This window comes from Lolium rigidum, chromosome 1, assembly GCF_022539505.1.
Source record: "Lolium rigidum isolate FL_2022 chromosome 1, APGP_CSIRO_Lrig_0.1, whole genome shotgun sequence".
NCBI lineage: Eukaryota > Viridiplantae > Streptophyta > Magnoliopsida > Poales > Poaceae > Lolium > Lolium rigidum.
Genome location: NC_061508.1, coordinates 48,890,772 through 48,914,472, shown reverse-complemented (window position 1 = coordinate 48,914,472; position 23,701 = coordinate 48,890,772). Strand labels below are relative to the sequence as shown.

Here is a 23,701-nt window from a genome sequence, read left to right as displayed (position 1 = left end):
TGTGCATTGTTATGCCCTCTCTATTTGTCAATTGCCCGACCGTAATTTGTTCACCCAACATGCTTTTATCTTATGGGAGAGACACCTCTAGTGAACCGTGGACCCCGGTCCATTCTTTAATACTGAAATACAAATCTACCGCAATACTTGTTTTACTCGTTTTCTCTCGCAAACAATCATCTTCCACACAATACGGTTAATCCTTTGTTACAGCAAGCCGGTGAGATTGACAACCTCACTCGTTTCGTTGGGGCAAAGTACTTTGGTTGTGTTGTGCAGGTTCCACGTTGGCGCCGGAATCCCCGGTGTTGCGCCGCACTACATCCCGCCGCCATCAACCTTCAACGTGCTTCTTGGCTCCTCCTGGTTCGATAAACCTTGGTTTCTTTCTGAGGGAAAACTTGCTGCTGTGCGCATCATACCTTCCTCTTGGGGTTGCCCAACGAACGTGTGAAATACACGCCATCAACAAGAACTGGTAATCACTAGGGTCACCACCGATCTTGTAGACGACGTATGCCGGTGAACTCGGCACTTCTGGTGCTGCCAACGCGAATGGCAGCGGTGGTCGGGACTGGAGTGGCATCTCTCCTTGGTGAGTCCCTAGAGCTGGTCCTGACGGAGAGTACTGATGCCTCATGATTTCTTGGATCACCCGAAGAGCGACACGCTCCAAAGTGTTCACCAGGCTCTCAGAATGGCGGTGCAGCGAATGAGCTACCATGAAATTAATCTCCTGACGCAGAGACCTGGTGCGTTCTTCTGACGGGGCGGACAGGTCCACTCCATCGAGCGCGCCTTCAGGTGAGAACCCTTTCCACCTGATCCCGTGTGAGCGGGTTCTTTGGAAAGAGCCGATGAGGTCGGCTTCGAGGATCGCTTTGACCTCGTCATACTTCTTCTTGAGCTCCTCAGTCAGATCTTCGTACGTGACTGGAGTGCCTTCCGCCATCTCGGATGTAGATGGCGATGCGGTTGATGTCGAAGACTCGTCCCACCGGGCGTGCCGAATGTGTTGCGGTCGAAACCCACCGGCGAGCAGCGACGGGCAACACAAGAGAGCCGGGAGGCTCCCGAGACTGCGGCCGGCCCTGGTCCCTCGAGCGACGGCCCGCAAAGACTCGGCACGCACGTCCGATGCTCGGTGCAAGGGCGTGCCACCCGACCTATACCCGGTCGGGAAGGTGATGGATTTGCCTCGCTTAGTTTCCCGCATGGCATACACGTAAACATTAAATACGAGCCTCGATCGGCTCTCGAGTTGTCTCGTGAATCGGCTCAAGGAGCCGATTCACCCATGATTCGTACGAGGTGTACGATCACATGGTGGTCCCGCTTGATAAAAATAAAGCTAAAACGACCTACGACGATTTAGGGTTTTCACCACATAATCGGAACATCCTACGCGTGATTGAGCTCCGGCGGCCACACACGGTGGTCATAAACCGACCCTAGACAAGGCCTAAAAACCAACATGAAGTTGATCCCCGGAACATCTTGTCTAGGGCTAGCAAACTACACCCTACGTGCCACTGGATCCTTCAACCCGTTTGTAAGGCCTAACTATGCGGATATTAAACTAATCCTTGAAGAACAAGGAGCAATCATAACGGATCGGATCTACTAAATAATGATCAAGCGAGGTGCCGCCCTTACACCTAAGATAGGTGTAAGGGCGGCTAGACGTCTAAGGGTTGCACGGACGAGAGCATATGATACGATGAAACAATGCTAACCCTAAAACATCTATGATAACTACGTTGCTCGCCATCAACAAGGCTTCAGCACGAGCAACGCATGAACAACGAATAAACATGTACTGCCTAGATCGCAAGATGCGATCTAGGCAGCATGATGCTTACCCGGAAGAAACCCTCGAAACAAGGGAGTTGGCGATGCGCCTAGATTGGTTTGTGGTGAACGTGATTGTTGTTTATTTCGTAAACCCTAGATACATATTTATAGTCCGTAGACTTTCTAACGTGGGAGTAATCCCAACCGTGCACGAGCCAAATTCTACCTAACCGACACGTATCCTACTATATTTACAGATACACGGGCAAACTAGCCCAAACTTTGTATACAAGGCCGATTCATGTATATCTTCCATGTATATTCTTCAAGCCCATCTTAATCGCGGCCCACCTCTGATCCGGTCAAATTCTGGTGATAACAAGCTCACCCTACGATGTGGCCTACCGCAATATTTCCTTGTATGTGGCACTATAGGGTGGGGACTCCGACAAGAGATCATTGCAGTGGTGTGTGACTCTAGTAAAATCTCAGCAGCTTCTCTAGTCGCCCTCACAAGGACTCTACAAACACTAGTTTTGCTGCTATACTCACATATGATCATATGTGAATTCTATAGATGCAAGTGGTCCGCCATTAGGGTACTTTTTACCCTCTTTGGTCAAAAAATGAACTAACTAGATGATATCATGGATAAAAGTTAGTTTACTTTTTGGACTAAATAGGGTAGAGGGTACCTTAATGATGGACCACTTGCATCACTGGATTCTAGGGCATTTGGCTGACATATGCTTGCACATTAAAAGAGGTATTCTCTCCCTCCAATATCGTTCTTCTCTTCCTTTCTAGATCTATATCTCGGCCAGTTTAAAATGCTCGTCGGAACTGCCTAACCAAAGCCTTGTTCTACTTGCTCAAACCATGCAAACAATGGCCTTTTTCTATTGATGAAGTGTGATATTTTTTTGTCAATTTCAGAATATAAAAAGGCTTTCAAGTCCATTTTCCTGAGAAAATTCTATAACGCCTTAGGACAACACATAAACATGGATAAGTCCTCAATCTTCTTTAGTAAAGGTTGTACGAATATGGTTAAGGAGGTGATCCAATCTGAGCTCATGGTGCACGTACAGGGAGATCCTAAATGAGAAATATCTTGGTTTGTCGTGTGATGTGGGAAGATCCAAGAGTGGTGCTTTTAAGTATTTGAAAGATAAAAGTTTGGAAGAAGGTGTTAGGTTGGCTGGAACAGTTGTTGTCTGACGAGGGTTGACCTCGGCAATGCCCATAAGTATGAACTTGGATTTTTGGAAAGAGAGAGCGCTGGTGGTTTCGTAGACTTGTCAGACAAACGAGGTATCCGACGAAAGTAGATTGGAGGCTAAAAGTCGCCGAGATTGTATTGGAATTAGGGTTTGCAACGATGCCTGGTATTACAGAGGTTCCGGATCTCCTCCCCGGTGGCTCCTCCTAGCCCTTATATAGTGGGCTAGGTCCTAGAGTCCGATCCCGAGTCGATTACATGCTATATGTCGGTTTACCCGACGTGACCAAAACTTGCCTATTTTTGTCTAACTTCTAGGCTTCAACTTCTCTTAGGCTTCATGGGCCTTCTAGACTCCCTCTTGGATCCAAGGATAGTAATATCGAGTACCCAATATGGTATACCCATGTCACTGTTAGTGGGAGGAAAGGAGATTTTGATCAAATCAGTAGCTCAGGCAGTTCCAACCTTCTCTATGTCTTGTTTCAAGTTATCAAGAGGGCTATGTGAATATCAATGCCATGATGCAAAAGTTCTGGTGGGGCGGCAAGGAAGGTAATAGGCGCACTTGTTGGGTCTCGTGGGAGGGGATGAGACAACCTAAATATGCTAGAGGAATGGGTTTTCACGCTATCTAGCTGTTGAACCTCGCTTTGCTTGCGAGGAAAGCGGGGCGACTCCTATAGGAGCCTCTGTCTTTAAGTGCATGGGTTCTTAAAGCGTGTTACTTTCCAGATTGTGATCTCACTGAGATTGGTTCACACCCTTCACAGGAATGGCGAGCTATCATGGAGGGTCGTGATGCTCTTAGACCCGGCCTAATTTGAAGGATAGGCGATGGCAAGGATACATATGCTTGGACTGACAACTGGCTTCCAAGGAATGAACGTCTTAGACCAGTCGCACCACGCAAACTAGGTGCACCAAGGAAGGTCAGTGACTACATTGATATGTCGACGACAACGTGGGATCAAGCAAAGCTCGTGGAGTTCTTTGTGCCTATGGATATCGAATACCAAACTTCTGGGCTTGGCACTTTGAGAGGTCGGGAGTCTTCGCTGATCGAATCAGCGTATGGAACATTGACGATGATTAAGAGGACGAGGGAGGATCAGGCAGGACAACATCCTCGTCGTGAGCTGACGAAGGAAAATTGTGGACAAAACTTTGGAAGTGCAAGGTTCCATCCAAAATTCGTGTGTTCCTGTGGAGATTGGCGAAACATGGAGTATAAAAAGGCTTTCAAACCCTAAAATTTAGTTATTTCGGTCTTTTGGTTTTGGGCCTTCGTTGACACATTTAACCGAAGCCGATCCTTATCATGTCCCCTATACTCGAGATCGGCCCGTTGATTTCCTAGTTCTCGAGAAAAAAAAAACCCTGCCGAGCCCTGACCTACCCAGGCTAAATCAACGCCAAAAAGAAAAAAAAAGCGGCTCTAAATCTCTCCTGATAGTCAACCTTAACCACCGTGCCCTACATCTGCCGCCGTGCTGTACCGTCACCGCCGACGTCTCGATCCCGCGCCCCCCGCCTCCGACGAGTCGCCGCCATCTTCGTCCCCGTTCTTCCTCGTCGTCCCCATCCAGATCCTGCCGTCTCCACCCCGTCCGCAATTCTTTTGTCATTGGTTCCGAGGTATGATGCTGTTTTGATCCAGCGATTAGTTAAATCCCACTGACCTTCCGCAGCATCTGGGCGTGCCGCTGCACATCCGGCACACCATCTAATATCTGCCCCCTCTGGTTTGCATGGAAGACATTGCACAATTTCGTTGCTATCACACGATAGATGGAGCATTATAGAACTTTGAATTGCCATTTAATTGATTAATTGATCATGTGGGGATTACCATGTTTTGGAATCAGATGCTGCACATGTTCTCCGAGGATAACCGGTTATTTTTTCTGTCAAGAACTAGGGATTTGATTATTACTTGCAATGATTGGAATCAATTAGACAATTTAGGGTTTTATGTACTTCTCTGTGAACAATTTAGGGTCTATGCCTGTAAAGCTTTCCGTTTTTAAAATACCATGTTGTTTTTCACCATGCCATGTATGATATACTTGTAATCAACTCTTGGACGCCACTTGTTCCCTCAGAAACCTGAACTGAAACCAGGGGGTTTGCTAACTGACAAACTCAAATTTGTTAGACTATAATGTCATGCACTATGTATCTCTAACTGATACACTGCACTCTATGTAGATTTGATGAGCTGCAAAACATTGGTGACTTCCTTGGAGCTTAAAAGACAGATACCAGCGCTCGATTACCACAAGGAACAACTGGGCTGTATTGATAAAGCTCTTATTTTTCACGATATAGCCAATGTCTGGTCCACCTGTTTTTTCTATGTCACAGGCAGGCAATCCAACTCATAACCTGCAAGGTTAGCTAAAATGCTACTTACCGAGCCTTCTTGCAGCATTCAAGCTGAAATTTATGGCTTTCAATGTGCTTTAATATGTATGCATTTATCTTTTAGGGCAACAGACCTCAATGATTGGACATGGCCATTCTTCTCAGCAAGGGGTAATGTCTAACGTTCTACTCATAATTATTCACAAATTACTATTTGTTTTTGTAACATATTAAATGCTCCATGCAGGTATATGTCATGGATTCTTCTTTTAACCAAGGTATTGTACAACTACTGACATTACTTTCTGACTGTGTAAACTACTATATCTGTTTCATCAACAATTTTGTACTTGGTATAGGTATATATGCTAATAAACAAATCAGCTTCGCAGAGCGTGTCAATATGACGCAGTTAAATGTAAGCTGCCTTTGTCTTCTCGTTAATATTGTCCACTCTAAAATGTTTTTTTTCTGAGATGTTTGTGTTTTAATTTTCCATACAGAAGCGTATGGCGGATGATTCTTCTTCTGGTATGTGTTCTTCTGTACTTATTTTTCCCAAAGTCTATGCACTTGTCCAAACATTCACTTTGTTCTAGAGCCCACTATTTTCAAAAGAAGATATAACAGTTAGTCCTTTTTTTTTGCAATGATGTTCGAATACTACAACCCTTTCGTTGGAAAATTTCTATTTGCTCAAGTTATCTTGGTGTGTTATATCGGTGTTTTCATCATAAGTTAGCAATTTTTAGATATATTTATGGTCTTACACCAATTGATTTGGCAGTTTGGATAAGACCAGACTGTATAGAGCGGCATACATAGTTGGCTAACTCGAATTCTTTCTTCGATAAAATCAATATTCATGTAGTTTCTGTAACGTATTGCGTCTTTCTTAGGCTCTCTTTTTCTTATTAAACAGCCGTTCTACGCTGCCAGAGACTCGGGTGTAAAGAAGTTGCTGAAGGGCAGACAGTGTTCTGCAAAAATCACCGTGTAGGCCAACATTGTCAGGTGGTTGGCTGTCCTCATATCCTACCAGATGGCATAGCTTTGTGCATGTCCCATGGTGGAGGCCACCCGTATAGTGAACCTGGTCCCAGTGCAGTACCATTCACTAAATCAGAAGGTTCAGCCAAGTATGAAGGAGATGGGGGATTTAGAGTGATGGAAAATGCTGGAAATGTTATCGGCCGCACAGGCGTCGATAATCCTGATGGTGAAGTTGTGATGTGCAATTACCAAGGATGCAGCAAGCGATCCCAGGGAAATACAGTGTACTGCAAGGTCCACAGCGGTGGTTCAAAGGCATGTATGGTTCAAGGTTGTCCCAAGGGTGCACATGGAGGCACACCTCTGTGCATTGGTCATGGAGGAGGCAAACGCTGTTCAGTCACTGGATGTTCCAACGCTGCATGTGGAAGCAGTCAAGGCCGAACTGACTGCTGCGTGAGGCATGGTGGTGGCAAGAGGTGTAAACATGATGGATGTGGAAAAGGTGCTCAAGGAAACACAGATTTTTGCATTGCACATGGTGGGGGGAGGCGTTGCAAGTTTGAAGGGTGCGGAAAGAGTGCACAAGGGCGGAGTGATTTCTGCATCAAGCATGGTGGCGGTAGACGTTGCAAGTTTGAAGGATGTAGTGCAAGCTCAAAATGGGGGATGGATTTCTGCTCTACACATAGGAAGAGCATGTCAAATGGCAGCGATTCTGCTGATGGAGTGCTTCCAGCACCACAGCCGAAACGTCGGGCCAAGAAGACCGCAGGCAAGAAAACCAAGAAGGCAAAGAGCACGGTTGAGCCAGCTGGTGTCTCTGAGAATGTTATCGTGCCTGACATACCTGCAGCTGGTGTCTCTGAGAATATTAACATGTCTGCCATGCCTGCAAATGACACACCCGAGACAGGCATTATTCATGTCACCGCTGCCAGTTCGGACCATCCGAAATCACCTGAGAGTGCGACGATGAAGCAGCACTCTGCTGTAGTGCGTCAACAACTGCTTCCGTCTGAGCCTCCATCTGGATTGGCTGCTTCAACAGAGGGCGTGCCAGCAGTAGGAAATCATGTATTATTTGGTTTATAGATCAAATCATGCTGTTGCATAGAGGTGGGTTGCATAGAGGTGTTACGATAGACGATTAACTGTGTTGTTACAAAGTGAAGTCTGGCGGATCTTAGGATATTAGCGATCCGGTGCCCATATATTAAAGTGATTTGACTGTGACGTGGTTTTAGTACAACTGTACAACTACACATTGTACTTTGTCTGCCGTTTTAGCCTGTGAACATCCTGAAATCTACAGTTTCTCCTGATAGTTTGAAAGGTGTTTACAACAAATCTGGTTATCTGCTGACTTGGATGTTCAAATTTCCACAATTTTTCTTTAATTATTGCTGCCTCTATGTGTTTGCTGCTCTGTAATTTTGACAACTTTGGCCGTTTTTAAACAGACAGGCCATAACTTTGTACTTTAAATTTAACAGATGCATTACCAGCTTGCAAATTATAATTTATAGAAAGGCTTGTTTTCAGTACTGAAATTTAGGAACACAAGTTTTTACTCATGTTCTCTGCGTGTAAGGTCTTCTTCTTGATTTTTAGATCTTAAATTAACCATTTTCTAAGTTCCAAGAAATAAATTCAAACATATTACTGTAGAAGTGTAGATACAAGTAGATATTTGCTAAAGAAAGGTTTATATAGATAAATACACAATCCAGAAAGAAAAGAGCAATAGGCAAATACCGTTCCTCCTTAAAGCTTGTCGCCTTGGACGTGATCAAAGTATCCAACATACCACCTTTCTTTGTCCTAACAGTATCAGTATAACAAATTGTAAAACTAATATAACTTCAAAAAGTTACATGAAAATATAAGAATGCTATATTACGATTTATGTAATATATATTTTTAACTATATACGGCTGTCATGTAATAAAAAAGTATATGCCTGGCCATCTAAGAATTCTTTTTTTTGCGAATCATCATCTAAGAATTCTACTGTTTGTATTTTGTCTTCTAAATACTTGTATAACATATGCTATGGTAACATGTATTAGGGCATGTTGCCACGTACAACGGAAGGTGCTTATGTTTGATTGTTTGAAACGAGATATTAAGCACATATGTAAACTCTAATGCAATCACCTCTCGTAGGTGCTTAGATAAACTAGCTCCATTTGCCAAGAGTTTTTGTTTCGTTTTGCCATTTTAATGCAGAGTCTAAATTTAAATTTTGCTCTGGATTTCTCAAATCATCCCTCCAACATATAAATAAATAGCGTATTTGACATCAATATGTTTTACAGATGTATCTTAGACTGCTAATTTTATGTAAATATTATGTAAAAAATTCATAAAAGTTTGTAATATTATGTAAATACTTCCCATGACAATAACTTGTCACTTGATTTCCAAGTTTCCAATATAAATGTTTAAAATGATGATGACAAGGTTTTTAAAATGTTGACTATATGTATAAAACTTAACTCATGGCCAGTTCTTTCGAGCTAGGGCTTGTGAAGAAATAACTTAGGTTTAGCTGCCCGAGAGAACATGTGAAGGAAATAAGCTTTAGAGGAACAAAAGACTAGTTATTTTAGATTTTATCACCTCAGCTTCTTTTCTGAGTTATTTGTGGCAATGTCTATAATGTCCCTAGCTGTAATTGTGCGAGATTTAACTTGTAGTACATAGTTTATCTTGTGTTTATCATAGATATGAACAATAACTTTTTACTAACATCATCAAATACTAAATATTACAATAAAAAGAAGGTGTTAGTGATACATGAGAAGATGTCAAATAAAAGGAAGGTCATCAAAGTATTACAAGTTTTCTTACTAACAAAACCGGTCACAATAATAACAATGTATCTAGTAGCAATCAATCATCAAGGTACCATACACATAGGGAGAACATCGCATACTAGGACCTATCATTTGTCAGCAGCCAGGTTAAGAATAAAAAGTTGACAACAATGAAAACAATAACTTATAGCCACTAGTTCTTTCCTAAAGGGGACATGAATGAGTAATAAGTGTTTCCTATTCCTTTTACTAACAATGTTTTGAACTACCAGAAAAATCATATGCATGCTCAGGTTGCCGGGACACGATTGGAAGAAAGGGGAAAACTATGCAACCTGACCAATGTGTGTGACCTCTTGGCAGGATCCTGGTCGAGGCACGTTGAGCGGCACCTAGGAGGGAAGGAGATGCGCAAGGGTAAACCTAGGAGTCGACATCGGCGTCGGGCGATAGAGAGCAAAGGCCGGGGATATTGGGTGACCGAGAAACAGAGTGCAAAGAAGGGGGGAATTGGGCGATGGAGAGTGGCGGCGGCGGACTAGGAACCCTAGACCGCTTAGTGTTTGGGTGGAGAATAAGCGAATCGGTCCAGCGAGAGGAGAAATAAATGATTGATGGGTGGATGCCATTTTCACAATGGTAGGTAGAGGGGTATTTCAGGAAAGAAGTATTTTACGTAAAAATAGAAGCTTGAGAAGCACCTCCTAGGTAGCTTCTTTTCAATCGACACGAGATAGCAATGGCTTCGAAATTAATCTTGACAAAAATTTTGAGTTCATTTTGGAAGAGGATTATTTTAACCCATAAGATGCCTATATAGCTCGAAAAGTCATTTGTGAAGTTGAGACAATACAATAAAGACATGTTTTTATTTAACTCATTTGTTGCCAACCCAATCTAAGAGTATCTCCATGAAGGAGTTGGGGCAAAAGTCAAGTGTAACAGGGCCCTTCAGAGCCCAAAATAGGGAGGCATCCAAATTTTCCCAAAGCCTCCACTAAAAGGGGCTCTTCTTCACCCTTTTTGTGCTGGTTGCCCCCACCATCTCCGCCTCCTGACCCCAGTTCAATTTTTTTTTGCCAATTTGGCCAACTCATGGCACACAAAATGTTGGCTAAAATTTTATAGCTACTACTACTACTTATGTCTATATAAGAATGTGGCAAGTTTGTCTAAATTTAGATGCATCTAGACACATTTAGTGTATAGATTAGGACGAAAACGGAGCGAACACGGTATAATAGTAGTGAAACCATACATATTCGTATCCATATTTTTTTGGATTCAAAATCAGAGGGGATAGTGTACAGATATGGATTCAGAGTCGTAGCAGATAGTGTGCGGATACATATATGAAATCGGAGCCTATCGGTTATGATTACGGTCCAAATACGGGGCAGATACGGTTCGGCTGCGGATGAACATTTTGTCGGATCTATCTTTGAAAATAAAATAGGACCAACTAGTCGAGTAAAATTACCTTGTAAAAATTCTTCTACAAATAGGAAATAGATGCTACTAGGGCCTAGAAGCTAGGGGCAAGTGTTACAAGGAGCTAGCGACCAGGGATATGGTTTATGGGGAATTGAAGGAGGGTAGGGTTACAATGTTAGGGTATATATACAGATGCCGCCAATTGTGGAATGGGCTGAAATTTTATATACTAGTGGGCCAAATATTTGATGTATTAATTGCCGGATATTGATCGGATATAACTGTGAAATACGATATATGTTCAGATACGAACGGATATTAGTAAAATCATATCCTTTTCTGTATTCGCTAACTACTAGCTATATCCGTGAACGAATCCATCAACTATCAGACCGAATCCATTTTCACCCTCCGCAAGCCTTCGATTGGTCGGTTGGTTGGAAATTATCCGTTATGTTTTCACCCTAGTATAGATACATTCAAAATTAGGCAAATCTCCAACACCCTCTTATAGATTATTTTTTTGAGCAGGCATCCTCTTATGGATGGATGGAATAACATAAATGTTGTTGGGCTCAAACAAAACACACCCTGCAAGAATTGGGCAAGGCCCATTTGGCCTTTGTGGCTCTAAGACGAGGGCTACTATAATGCAGTAGTAATGCAGATGCTGGATTTGCTAAAACAAAAAAAAACCTAATGCAGATGCCGGAATAGCTACATCCACCTCCGCCATTCAACACCAAATTCTGCTCTAAAAACCCCAACTTCCCAAAACGGCAAGCCTCCGTACCACCTTCTCCCCATCATCGTCGTCGCCATGGCGGGTTCCGGCGGCAGGAGCAGGGAGCTCCCCACGTCGCGCGCGGATGCCGCGGGGGGCAAGCGGCGGAGCCAGAGGTGGGAGGTGGAGTTCGCGCGCTACTTCGCGACGCCGCGGCGCAGCCCCTCGACGGCGCCGCCCCCCGGCCTCCGTTTTGTGTCCCGCGGCAGGAACCGCCTCCACGGGACCTGGCTCCCGGCTGCCTCTACCGCCGCGCTCTGCATCTCCCGCCCCAGCCACTCCTTCGCTGCCCACGTCCTCACCGTCTCCATCGGCGACGTCGTCTACGTCCGTACCGAAACCGCCCCCCTCTTTCCCCCTTCTGGTCGTATTAATTTTCGCTTGTAATGTTACATGTTTGCTTGCTTGCCAGTCTGATCTAGGCAGGAATGTTTGACGGAGGCATCTGAAAAATGCCTGTTACTGCTGCCCTGAGTTGATTTGTTTGTAGAACTCGAGACCGTTGGTTTGGTTTGGCTGCTCTGTTCTTGATAGTTTTTTTTGTATCGTCGTAAGTTCTCAACCAGTTTGCTGCATTAGATCGAGCATTCGGTGACCCAGCATTGCTCTTCGGTGTGCTTGCTGGTGCTCTGCTGTTGATTGTTTCAAGAGTTTGCGATATGGATTGTGTGTCTTTGCATTGTGTTGCAGGGTAAGTATGATTGTTCATGGTTGTTTGTAGGCTAGCACTGTTGGATGCCACAACATTGCTCAATAGGTTCATAGCCACCTCTGTCTTCAGATGATTTCGCATTTGAAACAAGAGATGCTTGTTGAACTGATTGATGTGCCAAATGTTAACCAAACAAGTTGTTCAGTGTTTGTGAGATTATGCTGTGTTGTATTTTGCTGATTTAATGTTGGTTTTCCCTACTGTCACTGTTTTGTTTTGTTTGTTCTGTTGTAGCCTACCATGATGCAGCATGTTCTCATTTAATGTAGTTTTTCATCTTTCTTTTCTTGTAACCTGCCTTGATCATCGTATTATGGGAAATTTGTGTTCACTTTGTGTCAATTTTTTACTTTTAGTTAGGTTCTAAATTAAAACCTACAAATTTGCGAATCTTATATTCTGTTTGGAAAGTAAAATACTCCACAAGGCCAGAAATGTGATTTAGGAGGAAATTCAAAAAATGGTTCCTTGGAGGTGGAAGAACTCTGACTGCATTTATTTGTTACTAGATTATTTGGACGACATGGGTAGGTTGTAGATAGTTTCTGAACCCAATTATTTGCCTTTTCCATGAATGAAAGAATGCATGGTTGTTCTGCGCATTCCAAAAAAATGAAATTATTCTATTCTCCTTTTGAATTCACAGTTTAAATCTCTTCTTCAAGTTATCCAATACTCTCTCATTTTCGTGTTACTCAATGAACTGTTATGCTTGGAGATAAACTCGTGTTACCTGGAATCATTTATGAGCTTTGGTCAGAGCAAGATTGATATTCGTTTAATTGGGGTCCCTAATGTATAAGAGGGAGCAACCCTGGAAATTCCATTACTTGAAAGTTGGAACTGAACTGTGTTGGCTGAACATTTTCATGGTTGAACAAGTACAGTTCTCTCAAAGGAAGTTTCCAAAAACCTCTTACCTCTAAAAGTGAGAATGTGGTATTGTGATCATACCTAGCACTGCTCATCTCGCCACAAAGTTCCCCCACGATGGTATTAAGATTTTTTTTAACCTTAATGGTATTAAGTTTTGCACAATCCTTGATCGAATATTGTTCGAGAGAAGTTATTGAGGCTGGAAAAATGAGGAGAGTCCACTAGCTGTAACACATTGTTCTTTTCTGTTTGGTCATATGGTTTTTTTTTCTGTCCTAATAACTTAAATTTAAGGTATTTTTCATGGCACAGGAGGAGCACTATGTCTCCATCCTCAACTTCTCATGGCCACAAGTTGCATGCGTGACAGAGTGCCCAGTTAGAGGGAGCAGGGTTGTGTTCGTGAGCTTTTGTGATAGGTCCAAGCAGGCATGTTTTCTTGCAATACCAAATGCTATTCTGACGAATGATATTGTTGTTGTTGTTGTAATTTTTTCGTATGGAATGTGTCTGCACATAAATTTGACAAAATTATATATACCATTGATTTTTCTGCAGATCCAGAAGTTTGCTGTACGTTTCCCACATCTAGGTGATGCAGAATCATTCTTGAATAGTGTGAAGGTGCAATATTCTATCTTTCTGTTATCTTCAGATGTTATTCATGCATGGCTTAAGTAGTTGTAGATTCACAATAAATACAATACTAGTAGCTGTACGCCGTACAGCAACCTTCGAAATGTTTTTCGTTGTATTCACCACCATTTCTTAAGTTGCGCCTTGTTTTGAAAGATTTTATCTATTTCTTTATCAATGGTACACAACACATCCCTACTTGGCTGCTTTAATGTGTGAAGATGAGTACCATAATGTTAGTGACTGGATGCTTTTCGGCCTTTGACATACTATACTGGCTCTCTGTTACCGAAGTTTGCTTACCTTCATTTATCACCTTGTTTTTTTTCGAGAAAACGCAAAGGACCTTTGCGTCTCATTTCATTGAAAAGATAGAAAGTTTACAATCCTCCTAGGAGGCAGCATACAATATACACACTCGGCTACTCAGTGCACATCCCAGGTCGCCGGCAGCGCTACCCTAAGCCCCATAGCACCCGCCTTAGCCCAGAGGGATGCTTCGTCCTTGACTTTGGACATCAGGTCGTGCACAGATGGCCGTGCTCCCTCAAAAACACAGTCGTTTCTGTGCTTCCAAATCATCCATGGCAAGAGCAGCGCTGCAGATCCCAGCCCTTTGCGGAGAGGTTTGGGCGTCGTTTGCTTCGCTTCCACCAGCCAAGTGAAGATAGAATCATCTGTGTCCCGTGGCGTACGGCAGGACAAACGCAACCAAGCCAAAGCCTTGAGCCAAACTTGCTTGGCAAAGGGGTAATAGCGGCTGTGCTAGTACTATCACTGCACAATTCAGATTTCTTTGGTTCAAATTTACTTTGCATGGGAGTCGGGTAATAATATTTACCTTCCATGCTAGTTACAGATTTTCTTGGAGGGAGTGAGCAATAAGAATTAGTATTAGGCAACATATGCCTTCACTGTGTAAGGTCTTATGATTTGTCAAGCACTAAATGCATTTGTTCGATGAACTTTAAAGGAGCTCTCAAGCAACACCATGGATGTCATACCATCTGGAAGCGACTGCGTGTATGAAGATTCATCATCATCTGAACATATTGCTTCTGATGGACCTCAATACAGGTAATAACTAATAAGTAAGCAAAAAAGGATCATGTTTGTCACATGGGGGAAATAATGCCTTTGATAACATCATATTCTATGCCCAGGCCTGATGAGGTGGCAAGCTTTGAGGAGCCAACTTCTGATCACAGGACAGATGCATCTTCATTAGGCTACCCTGAGGAGAAAGACCAGTCTGTTCTTCCATCTCCTCTGGCTACAAATATCGATAGCAGCTACTCCGGTTACCTTCATAGCTACTCTGAAATGCCGACAGGTTATTCCATAAAAAATGAGAAAGGTAGGCAAATCATGATCTGATAAATTTACTCTGAAAGTGTAAATATCTTCATTTTGATGTCTGCTGGTCTAGTTTAAGTAAATTTTAACACATGTAACTCAGATATAAACGTACCCTGTCCAGCGACTGCAACTGGTCATGCTCCTGAAAAGGTAATCCTCTGGTTATTTGTAAATCCTGCAGATGGTATGCAAGGAAATTTTCTTAATGTTTGCAGTTTTTGCAGGCGTGCACACTGGATACTTTTCATGATGGTACATATAATCTAATTGTATTGCTACTTATATTTTTTATGGTTTTATCCCATCTTTTCATGACCTGTCTGTAATAATAGCTGCAGCTGCAGTTGCTGGTACAGAATTGATTGCTGATAAAGGAAAGGTTACTGCTAAAGAGATTGATGATATTTTGGCAGGGATAAAGGTATCTCGCTCGTCAAGATTGTTCTTTAATCCGCCAGACTAAGATATATGTTTTAACACGTTCTGTTTTACTTTTACTGCTGTAGACATATGGGGGCGGCGACTCTTTCAATGGTATGTTTTCTCTTCCTCTTCCCATGGGTGTAATTTTTTAGTATTCCTTGATAATTGCTAATAAACCATGAAATGACTTTCTTAGCATTTCCGGTGCTTAACGCATGCCAATTTGAAAACCTACACCCTGTATTTTTCATACTACCTGTACATTCAACCTCATTTCACACGCTTCTATTGATTAAGTACTCTTGCTTCCCCTAGATATGTTGGCCTCGCTCGACAAAGTCATTGATGAACTGGGTGGCGACATGTTACTTTAGTTGGCAAAACCTCTTGTACGCCACTGGAAGACCATACTTGCTTCTGACCAATATAGCAATTTAATGGTACTTCGCCTAGTGTTGGTACTGCTCCTATAATGAAAACCTAGTCTTATCCTGTGTGGCTGTATCGCTACAAGCTACCTAGATGATAACATTGTGGGACTAGCAAGAATTAGGCAGTATGTTTTCTCTGATGTAGCTCCAGCACCTACAGTTTAACAAACTATTAATGTAGAAGCTTCAGGCATTTACGTCCTCGACTATTTTCGTAAGCTTATTACTCTGAATTGAGGGTATGCTGCCTTTCAGCCTCTTTGTGTATTCGTGTTGTATCTTGGTGTGTTCAGTTATGTTATTTGTGCCGTATCATGGTGTTCAATCACAACTTAGGCTCATTGTCTCGATTTTATTTAGCCAATATATATCTGGCTGATGTTTATCCTTGTGTGCATCTTCACCCGTAGCATTTCCAAGCCAGTCACCCGTCAGTCAGAATCTGATGCTCGTGCATCTGTTTGCCCACATCTAGGCATGAACTGTTATGCGGTCCACGAAAATGCCCGCTGCTGCGCTGCCGGAGGAAGATGGCGTGTTGTTCGTCAACCTGGCGATCATCAGGCTCAAGCGTCCAACTACCAGCACTGCCATGGAAGGAAGTGCTTGCTCCTGGGATGTGCGGACTGTATGCATGTCGTCTTCCCGGTTGGCACCTTCCATGGCAGAGCCAAGCGTGGCCAGGCACCTGAGTGTACCGGCGATTTCCTTGGTTCCGCGAGCAGCGAGGCTGAGTGCAGCGGTGTGCGCCGCTGCAAACGTGTCAGTGTCATCCACCCATGCCGCCCGGCCTCTGCTGGACTTCCGTCAGAGATCGTGAGTGCTTGTCGCACTTCACCTCCAGCAAGCAGCACAAGGCGGGTTCTTGCTTCTCCCATCCGTCCGTGCTTTCTTCTCCGTGCAGGGGAACTGTCGGATGACAGCCAGAGCCCACTGAAACGGCGTGCATTCGATCATAGTGAGTATTAATCCCACTATACGTCATGCTCGTTCTGCCGCTACTCCTCCAGTTAGTACACTGCTGATGCACTGGCAACAAAACAACACCTTATATATGATCATCTATTTAATAAAAATATTCTTATAATTCTGTCCCTTCACCCCCAAGGGGCGACATAGTACATCACATTGATCAGTTTTTTCGATATCTTTATTGTTATTATTATTATTATTACTCCAAAAGGTACATTTGGTATCAATTTACATGTGACAACAAAGCGACGAACACCGGGCTTCACATGCCCACTTGTAAGCAACCCTCCTCATTTTAGTGAAATGCGTTTGTACTCCCTCATAGTGTTTGTGATGGCCTGCTCGACCGGCAATCTCTCCATGCTTGAAGCACCGTAGAATCCGTGGACCCTACTAGTGTTCTTCAGGACAAATTCCGCCTCCCGTGGCCCTGATATGGGACCTGATGGAATCGTGCATGAGAATTACATGATTTTGCGTGATAAACATAGAGCATCGACATAGCATCTGTTACTCGAGGCCTGCAGAAATTAGAATGCGTACCTCCATGGCAGAGGACGATGATGTCAGGATTAACAGCCAGTGCAGCATCGGCAATGGCTTGAACCCGAACAACACTGTCATCTAAAGTTGCAGCTGTCTTTGCGCCGATTGACCCGGCTGTTGTGAGACCCATATGCGCCACTATGATATGAGCTCCAGCCTTGGCCATGGCAGCGCCTTCTGCTGGATTGAAAGCGTACGGAGTCGTCAGGAAACCCATGTTGTGAGCTCTTGAGATCATCTCCACTTCCATGCTGCCAAATGACAAGACCTAGTTAACATGATCTTGAAAAAAAACTCACATGCATGCCATCTTTTACTACTAGAAGTTAACTTGATTTCAAATAAGCAAATCTTCCCCTTAACAGGAAGCTAACCGTAATCTGACTGAGGCAGAAACCATATACAAAATTCAGTACCGTAGTTTTTCATGTGCCGATTCTGTTCATGCAATCATGCCATGCCATGCCATGGATAAAACACATATCCAAGAATAAGGATGTGGTGAGTTCTACCTGTACCCCATTCCAGTTTCTTCCAAGTTCTGTCGGAAATTCCCATCATACAGACCAACCGTAGGGAAGTTTTGGACACCACAAAATCCAATGGCTTCTAGCTGTTTCAGGAAGTAATCCATTCTTCGGAATGGATCAGTAGCGCAAACCCCAGCAAGAACAGGCACTTCTTTAACGACCTAAATCAGCATATCAGTCAGTTGACAGGAAAGGAAGAGCGAAGTTTGTTACTCTATAAAACTTACAGGCAACACTTCATTGGCCATCTCAAGTACAATGGCATTTGCGTCGGCAAATGGTAGGAGCCCTGCTAATGAGCCCCTTCCAGCCATTCGAAACCGCCCAGAATTGTAAAGCACAATCAAATCAACCCCACCAGCTTCTTCAAACTTTGCAGATATGCCTGTTCCAGCACCTGCTCCAATAACAGGAATACCGTCACTGATTTGCTGCTTTATTCTATGCAGTATTGACTTTGTCTTTTGCAAAGTTTCTGTCAGCATTGAAGAGTAAGCCATTAGAATCATTAGGACATACAATTTTAGCATTATGTCAATAGATCTCAAAACCTGAAATGAATGAAGAGCACTCACAAGGAGACAATAAGCTGAAAATGAAATATGGAGATTTATGTCACTTATGAAGCTACTGATTATCTGTTCTGTCATGATTGGTATCACGTGAGGCTAAAAGATGTGGAATCCTCATTATACCCTAGAATCCAACACATACTTTCTGATCTTCTGTAGTTATTTCATCCATGCACACCAATTCTGTATATTTTATGAAATCTTTTAGAGTTTTGAAATTATCCTTTTGGATGCATGCATAACATCTGCTAATAGGGTGAACTCTTAGCGCAGTTAATAACAGCTTAACTTAATCCTAATTCGGCTACAAACATGTGAGGTAATACCAAGGTTTGGTACTCTGGAAATGCAAGAGAGCATATAAGGAGTGTATTTCTGGTTGTGATCTCAAAGAATAGGCAGGTAAGCCAAACTTGCCCCTCTGTGCACGCTGAACTCATCTCCAGCTGCGGCTGAACATGGCAGTTTTCAGGGGGTTTAGTGCTACATGATGCCTTTTGAAACAATTGAGCCCCTTTGAACAGGGAGTTCCAAATAGTCTTATCTAAATTGATGGCATACGTACAGAGATCTTAGCTCTTAGGAATGTTATCTCTTAGCAAACTGATATTTTGAGATTTCCAATCAACTTATCACCTAACACGCTTCTGTTCTAATGCCTACCATGTCCAAGCCACGAGTACGCCTAACTACTGCTACCATTGCTGTGCATCCTTGGACAACAACCTGCTGTCTTCCCCAAATCAAGTCCAGAAGAACTGGTGAAGCTGACCAAAGATTACTGTATCACAGCACCAAATGTGTAGTCACTCAGAACTATGTTGGCCTTTTGAACAATTGGAAATACACAAATGAACTTTCTCGAGCACATCGTTTTGTATTAGAACAAATGTCAAGATGACGCCGATCCTTACAACTCCCTAGTTATGATGATGACACTCTTGTGGACGCGATTTAGGTTCCCATTTATAATGTAGGGGGTTCCACCCTAGTGTTTTCTTTCCAACAAAAACATACGCGAATTATGAAAGTAAAAAAAATGAAATTATAACTTCACACTGCGGGATTTATTCTGCAATGCAGCATATCAGATAACAAAGTACTATCAGATAACATTCTACAATTTTTGTTGTTGAGGAACTAAAAGTTGTTTTAGTCAACAGTCTGTTTGTGTGAGCATAAGAATTTTGTGCCCATAATAGATGGAAATAGAATCACCACTAACCTGGTCTTGCATCAGGATAATCCATAGGAGGTCTCCATATGATAGAACTATCTAAAATCCTCTCTCCTGCACAAGATTCTTTTTTATTTGCATCTTGCTTAGGCACAACCATGTTGTTTTTCCGAGTTATGTCACCAGAGGCCTTTATATCCATACTCAAGAATGCATCCACCAAGGCATCGGCAAATTCAGGATCGTTTATGTGATAAGGAAGCAGCTTCACCTATCAACAACCCTACTAAATTAGTTCATTGGAAGATTCTTTTTTTAAAATAAAAAATTGCAGTGAAAATTGCGTAACATGAAGAAACCTGTCTATTCTCAGTTTTGGTAATACGAGTATTTAACTCATCCAAGAGTGCAGATGTAGCCTCGGGATCATAAAATGGCATTCCAGGTGCATCTATTGCAGAGACACCCTTCTGTGGCAGGCAAACAGTAACTCTGGAGAAAGATTTGTTCAGCTTGTCAGCAATAAACTGAGCACATTTCTTATTCTCTTCCACGGTAGTCCGCATCAGCGAAATCTGAAAGAATTACATGGTCTTTTACTCACCGCAAGAGAACCAGGAAATGTGAAATCCTCACAAATAACAGAACATAAAGTAGACTCATACGGTAGCAATTAGAGCTCACATGTGAAGGATGGATTTTCTTAACTAACAAATAGGATTAATTTGAATATAGTTACTCTAATCCCAATCTTAATAGGACTCACACAGGCGTGAACCAGAGGCCGGGGGTACCCCAATTTCGGGAAAAAAAAAGGTGTGGAGTACCCCCAGCCTCTGGTTCACGCCTTTTTTTTTTTCCGAAATGGGGGTACCCCAATCTTAATAGGACTCAAACAGGCGTGAACCAGAGGCTGGGGGTACCCCCATTACAGATATCCTAGAGGAATCCTAACCTGTAAGGTAATTTAGGAAGAAAAATGAAGACCAAAATTGGACAGTTATGCTTTGCCTAACCTGTTCATTATGTACATGGATCTTTCTTTCTGCGAAAGCAGAAGGTATTGTATCATGGGCTCCAAAGTTAACCATATCCAAGGCCCCAACACTGAGAACAAGAGGGATATTTTTATCTATAGCTGCATCAAACCTGGTCTCATCACATGCCATGATACCGCCAACAATGTGGTCCGCAACTTCTGTTGTTGTTATGTCCAATACGCCCTATATGCAACCAAATGGAAGAAAGATGAGAAACATAGACAGAAAATTAACATCAGTAGAATTTTTATCTGACAATGAGTTCATCAGGGTTCATGAACTGAAAAATATAATTTCCACAGGATTTTTTTCCAAAAAAAGAATCTTATGCCAGCTGGCTAGGAACTTACAGCAAATAAGCAAGACAAGGAAATAAATGTACAGAAACACATGGAAGTATTACCTGTATGAATCCACTTCTAACTAGTTCTTCCATTGCTTTGCCTCCAACACCAGTGGCATGGAACACAAGCGTCTCATACCCTTCTTTGCTCAGTCTATCTTTGACAGCATTTGCACATGGTGTGGTAACGCCAAACATCGTAATACCAACAGTCAGCTTTGTGTCTGTTTCATCCGATTCACCTGAAGCCATTAATACCCCATGTACCATTCCAGCAGCAGCTGAAGCAGCATTAGACAGTATAGCACGGCTGACGCTGTTTATTCCACATATGTCAACAACTGAAGGAAACAATACCAAGTCAGATGTCCCAACATAGGGTGCAGTATTGCCACTCGCGACAGTGGATACGATAAGCTTAGGCACTCCGAGTGGTAGGGATCTTAGAGCAGGAGCAATTAGCGCGGTTCCCCCACTTCCTCCTAAGCCAACAGCACCAACCAGTGTACCCCCCTCATATCTGTTTTTCAGAAAGCTCTGAAGAGCTTTTGACATGAGCACTATCGCTTCACCTCTGTCATCCGGAAGATCTTGTTGGTTGGCATCCGGATAACATGAGAGAACTGTCTCTCTCGCAATAACTGGAATGTCTTTAGAATCTTGTGTTGGTGCTGTTTTAGTCGTGGAGACATCCACTATGCTTACTTGAACCTAGCATTTCAACAGACCACAAGTTATGCTGGAGTTAAAACAAGAAAATAGTAGATCCACAGGACAACTCCAAGAGCATGCCCAGTGCACATAAAGATGCGGCGTGCGCCAGAAGTTTGGATGCTCTACTTTAGGACATGTTCAGTAGCACTTGTTTATACTTGGCAAATGATTGCCTGTTACTCAAAGTATAAGGTCGAGCATTAAGACAATATATTGTGCGTGGCTAACACAAATTAATGAAGGGGCTCGTGTGCTCTGATCCTTAAGCAAGAATTTCGCTTTGGGGGTTGTGTAAGAATCCCTTGAGTGGGTAGTAAAACATTTGAAACTGAATTTTCAATATTGTGTCACACGTTCAATAATAACCAACTATAGTAAGGAATTTCCACAGGCTTAAAATGCAACATAATTGATTGCTAAATTGAAGGAACATAAATCTACTCATGAGTGTGACGTGCAGAGACAGAAGTCCAGCGGTCCAGCTTCGATGTTCAGTGAAGGAGCTCTCTCAAAAGTCAAAACTGCAGTGCAGCTCTAAACTAGGCGGAGCTAGAACCTTGTGGGAACAAAACAACCAAATCAAATGCGTGTACTCTCTGTTTTAGAGGGGGAACCAACCACCGCATCAGGCAGACAAATGGAAGTCAAATTGCAGACTAGTGAACTCCTCACCTACGTGTATGAGGGGACGAGGAAAAGACACAGAGGCGCACAGTGTAGTGGTACCTCTGGGGCGGAGTCGGCGGCGGCGAGGCCGGAGCGGAGGCGAGCGGCGAGGAAGAGCAGCTCCTCGAACTTGGTGTCGGCCGTGCCGATGCAGAGCACCTCCATTTCCGACGAGTCGGAGCAGAGATCGACCGGGAGCTGAGCAGGGGGAACCGCGGCGGATGTGCGGGTCGGGTAGGTGTAGACCGTGTAGTGGTGGGTGCGTGCCTGCTGCGTAGTGAGAACCGGGGTGAGGCGTGATCTGAGATCGAACTGCGATTCTTCCAAGTTCCAACGACGGTGTTGAGGTAATTGCACATTCCACCAGATTCAGGTCCGTTCGTTGCTAACTACCAGACACTTAGGTGTGCAAGGGTATGAAGACAGTATGTTGTATTCTTACTTTACTGCTGGGCTGATCTATGAAGAAAATTAAATTCCCAGCAAGAATGATCGTCATGATGTTTCAAACTAGATTGTGTCTTACAAGTAATGGCCATATGGCACATACTTGGATGCTATAACCTCATCTCCACCGGGGAGCCCAATACTACCCTCAATAGTAATTTGGGGGCCGGCGACAAAACTGAGCTCACACCGGCGCGTGCAATAAAACGACGGCGCCGTTTCGAGCTCAATAAAACCACTGGCAACTTCGTGCGAGTCCCTTCATGCAGGGTGCCGAATGGGCGCGCCACGCCGGAGTTCGTCTGCGGACCCTGCTCGTCAGCGAGACATGGTGTCGGTGGCGTTTTTAAAGACGCGTAATGGCGGTCGTCGCCAGAAACCGAGGCGGCGAGAAGGCCAGACATCGTACAAAAGCCCACACGGTCGAATAAACACACCGCCAGTGCCGATGGAGTACCGCCTGTCGCACAGCTAACACCTGTCCTACGCCGGCTACGCGGTGCCGCCGCCTCGATGGACCGCAGCTGCGCTTGCTCATCGAGGAGCGGCGCGCGCAGATGACGCCGGAGGAGCGCCGCCGTCTAGAGTGGGCACCAAGCATCCCGGAGTGGCGCCGCTTCGTCCATCAGCTCGGCCTCCAAAACATCGCAGTCTACCTATGCAACGTTATCCTGTTAATGTTTATATTATCCTCAATTGTACTCCTTAAATGGCCACACCATGTCAAATTTTGTTGGTCCGGCTTATGTGGGACCAGTTAGTCGGTTCGGCTATCAACACTAGTGGAAATGGGGCTTTTGCACCGGTTGGTAAAGCGCATATTTACCGGCTGACCAACCGG

General features: G+C 43.6%; 3 protein-coding genes across 4 annotated transcripts; 2 read left to right on the top strand and 1 right to left on the bottom strand.

The window, feature by feature from the left end:
* Window positions 1–4,458: 4,458 nt before the first annotated feature.
* Window positions 4,459–7,726, top strand: LOC124685314. The gene is made up of 7 exons (XM_047219660.1): window positions 4,459–4,654; window positions 5,228–5,411; window positions 5,508–5,554; window positions 5,631–5,661; window positions 5,743–5,801; window positions 5,887–5,914; window positions 6,306–7,726. Exons 2-7 carry the CDS (start codon window positions 5,351–5,353, stop codon window positions 7,469–7,471), a joined length of 1,392 nt encoding a protein of 463 aa, XP_047075616.1. The 5' UTR covers window positions 4,459–4,654; window positions 5,228–5,350; the 3' UTR covers window positions 7,472–7,726.
* Window positions 7,727–11,452: 3,726 nt separating this feature from the next.
* LOC124707613 (protein POOR HOMOLOGOUS SYNAPSIS 1-like) lies at window positions 11,453–15,999 on the top strand. The gene is made up of 10 exons (XM_047239282.1): window positions 11,453–11,743; window positions 13,317–13,433; window positions 13,563–13,628; window positions 14,614–14,717; window positions 14,804–14,997; window positions 15,100–15,149; window positions 15,224–15,251; window positions 15,338–15,420; window positions 15,506–15,533; window positions 15,738–15,999. Exons 1-10 carry the CDS (start codon window positions 11,453–11,455, stop codon window positions 15,794–15,796), a joined length of 1,020 nt encoding a protein of 339 aa, XP_047095238.1. The 3' UTR covers window positions 15,797–15,999.
* A 958-nt stretch (window positions 16,000–16,957) lies between these two features.
* On the bottom strand, window positions 16,958–22,631 carry LOC124685313 (toMV susceptible protein tm-1(GCR26)-like). Of its 2 annotated transcripts, none has more exons than XM_047219658.1 (9): window positions 22,474–22,631; window positions 21,094–21,744; window positions 20,667–20,873; window positions 20,010–20,225; window positions 19,699–19,921; window positions 18,129–18,376; window positions 17,884–18,062; window positions 17,369–17,622; window positions 16,958–17,267 (listed from the first exon to the last, which is right to left on the bottom strand). In XM_047219658.1, exons 1-9 carry the CDS (start codon window positions 22,576–22,578, stop codon window positions 17,116–17,118), a joined length of 2,235 nt encoding a protein of 744 aa, XP_047075614.1. In that variant the 5' UTR covers window positions 22,579–22,631; the 3' UTR covers window positions 16,958–17,115. The 2 variants fall into 2 exon arrangements, with proteins under 2 accessions (XP_047075614.1, XP_047075615.1); XM_047219659.1 differs by having other exon boundaries at window positions 18,129–18,298; window positions 22,474–22,630.
* Between the last annotated feature and the right edge of the window lie 1,070 nt (window positions 22,632–23,701).

Bases quoted from the DNA above. Each gene is read 5' to 3' on its own strand.
- LOC124685313 (XM_047219658.1), bottom strand. From the start codon at position 22,578: ATGGAGGTGCTCTGCATCGGCACGGCCGACACCAAGTTCGAGGAGCTG. The intron at 19,922-20,009 runs GTTTCTTCATGT...GGTTGTTGATAG, and splicing joins CCAAAACTGAGAATAGACAG to GTGAAGCTGCTTCCTTATCA. The intron at 17,623-17,883 runs GTAGAACTCACC...GTCATTTGGCAG, and splicing joins GAAACTGGAATGGGGTACAG to CATGGAAGTGGAGATGATCT.
- LOC124707613 (XM_047239282.1), top strand. From the start codon at position 11,453: ATGGCGGGTTCCGGCGGCAGGAGCAGGGAGCTCCCCACGTCGCGCGCG. The intron at 11,744-13,316 runs GTCCGTACCGAA...TTCATGGCACAG, and splicing joins CCATCGGCGACGTCGTCTAC to GAGGAGCACTATGTCTCCAT. The intron at 15,252-15,337 runs GTACATATAATC...TAATAGCTGCAG, and splicing joins ACTGGATACTTTTCATGATG to CTGCAGTTGCTGGTACAGAA.
- LOC124685314 (XM_047219660.1), top strand. From the start codon at position 5,351: ATGTCTGGTCCACCTGTTTTTTCTATGTCACAGGCAGGCAATCCAACT. The intron at 5,555-5,630 runs GTAATGTCTAAC...TGCTCCATGCAG, and splicing joins GCCATTCTTCTCAGCAAGGG to GTATATGTCATGGATTCTTC. The intron at 5,662-5,742 runs GTATTGTACAAC...TACTTGGTATAG, and splicing joins GGATTCTTCTTTTAACCAAG to GTATATATGCTAATAAACAA.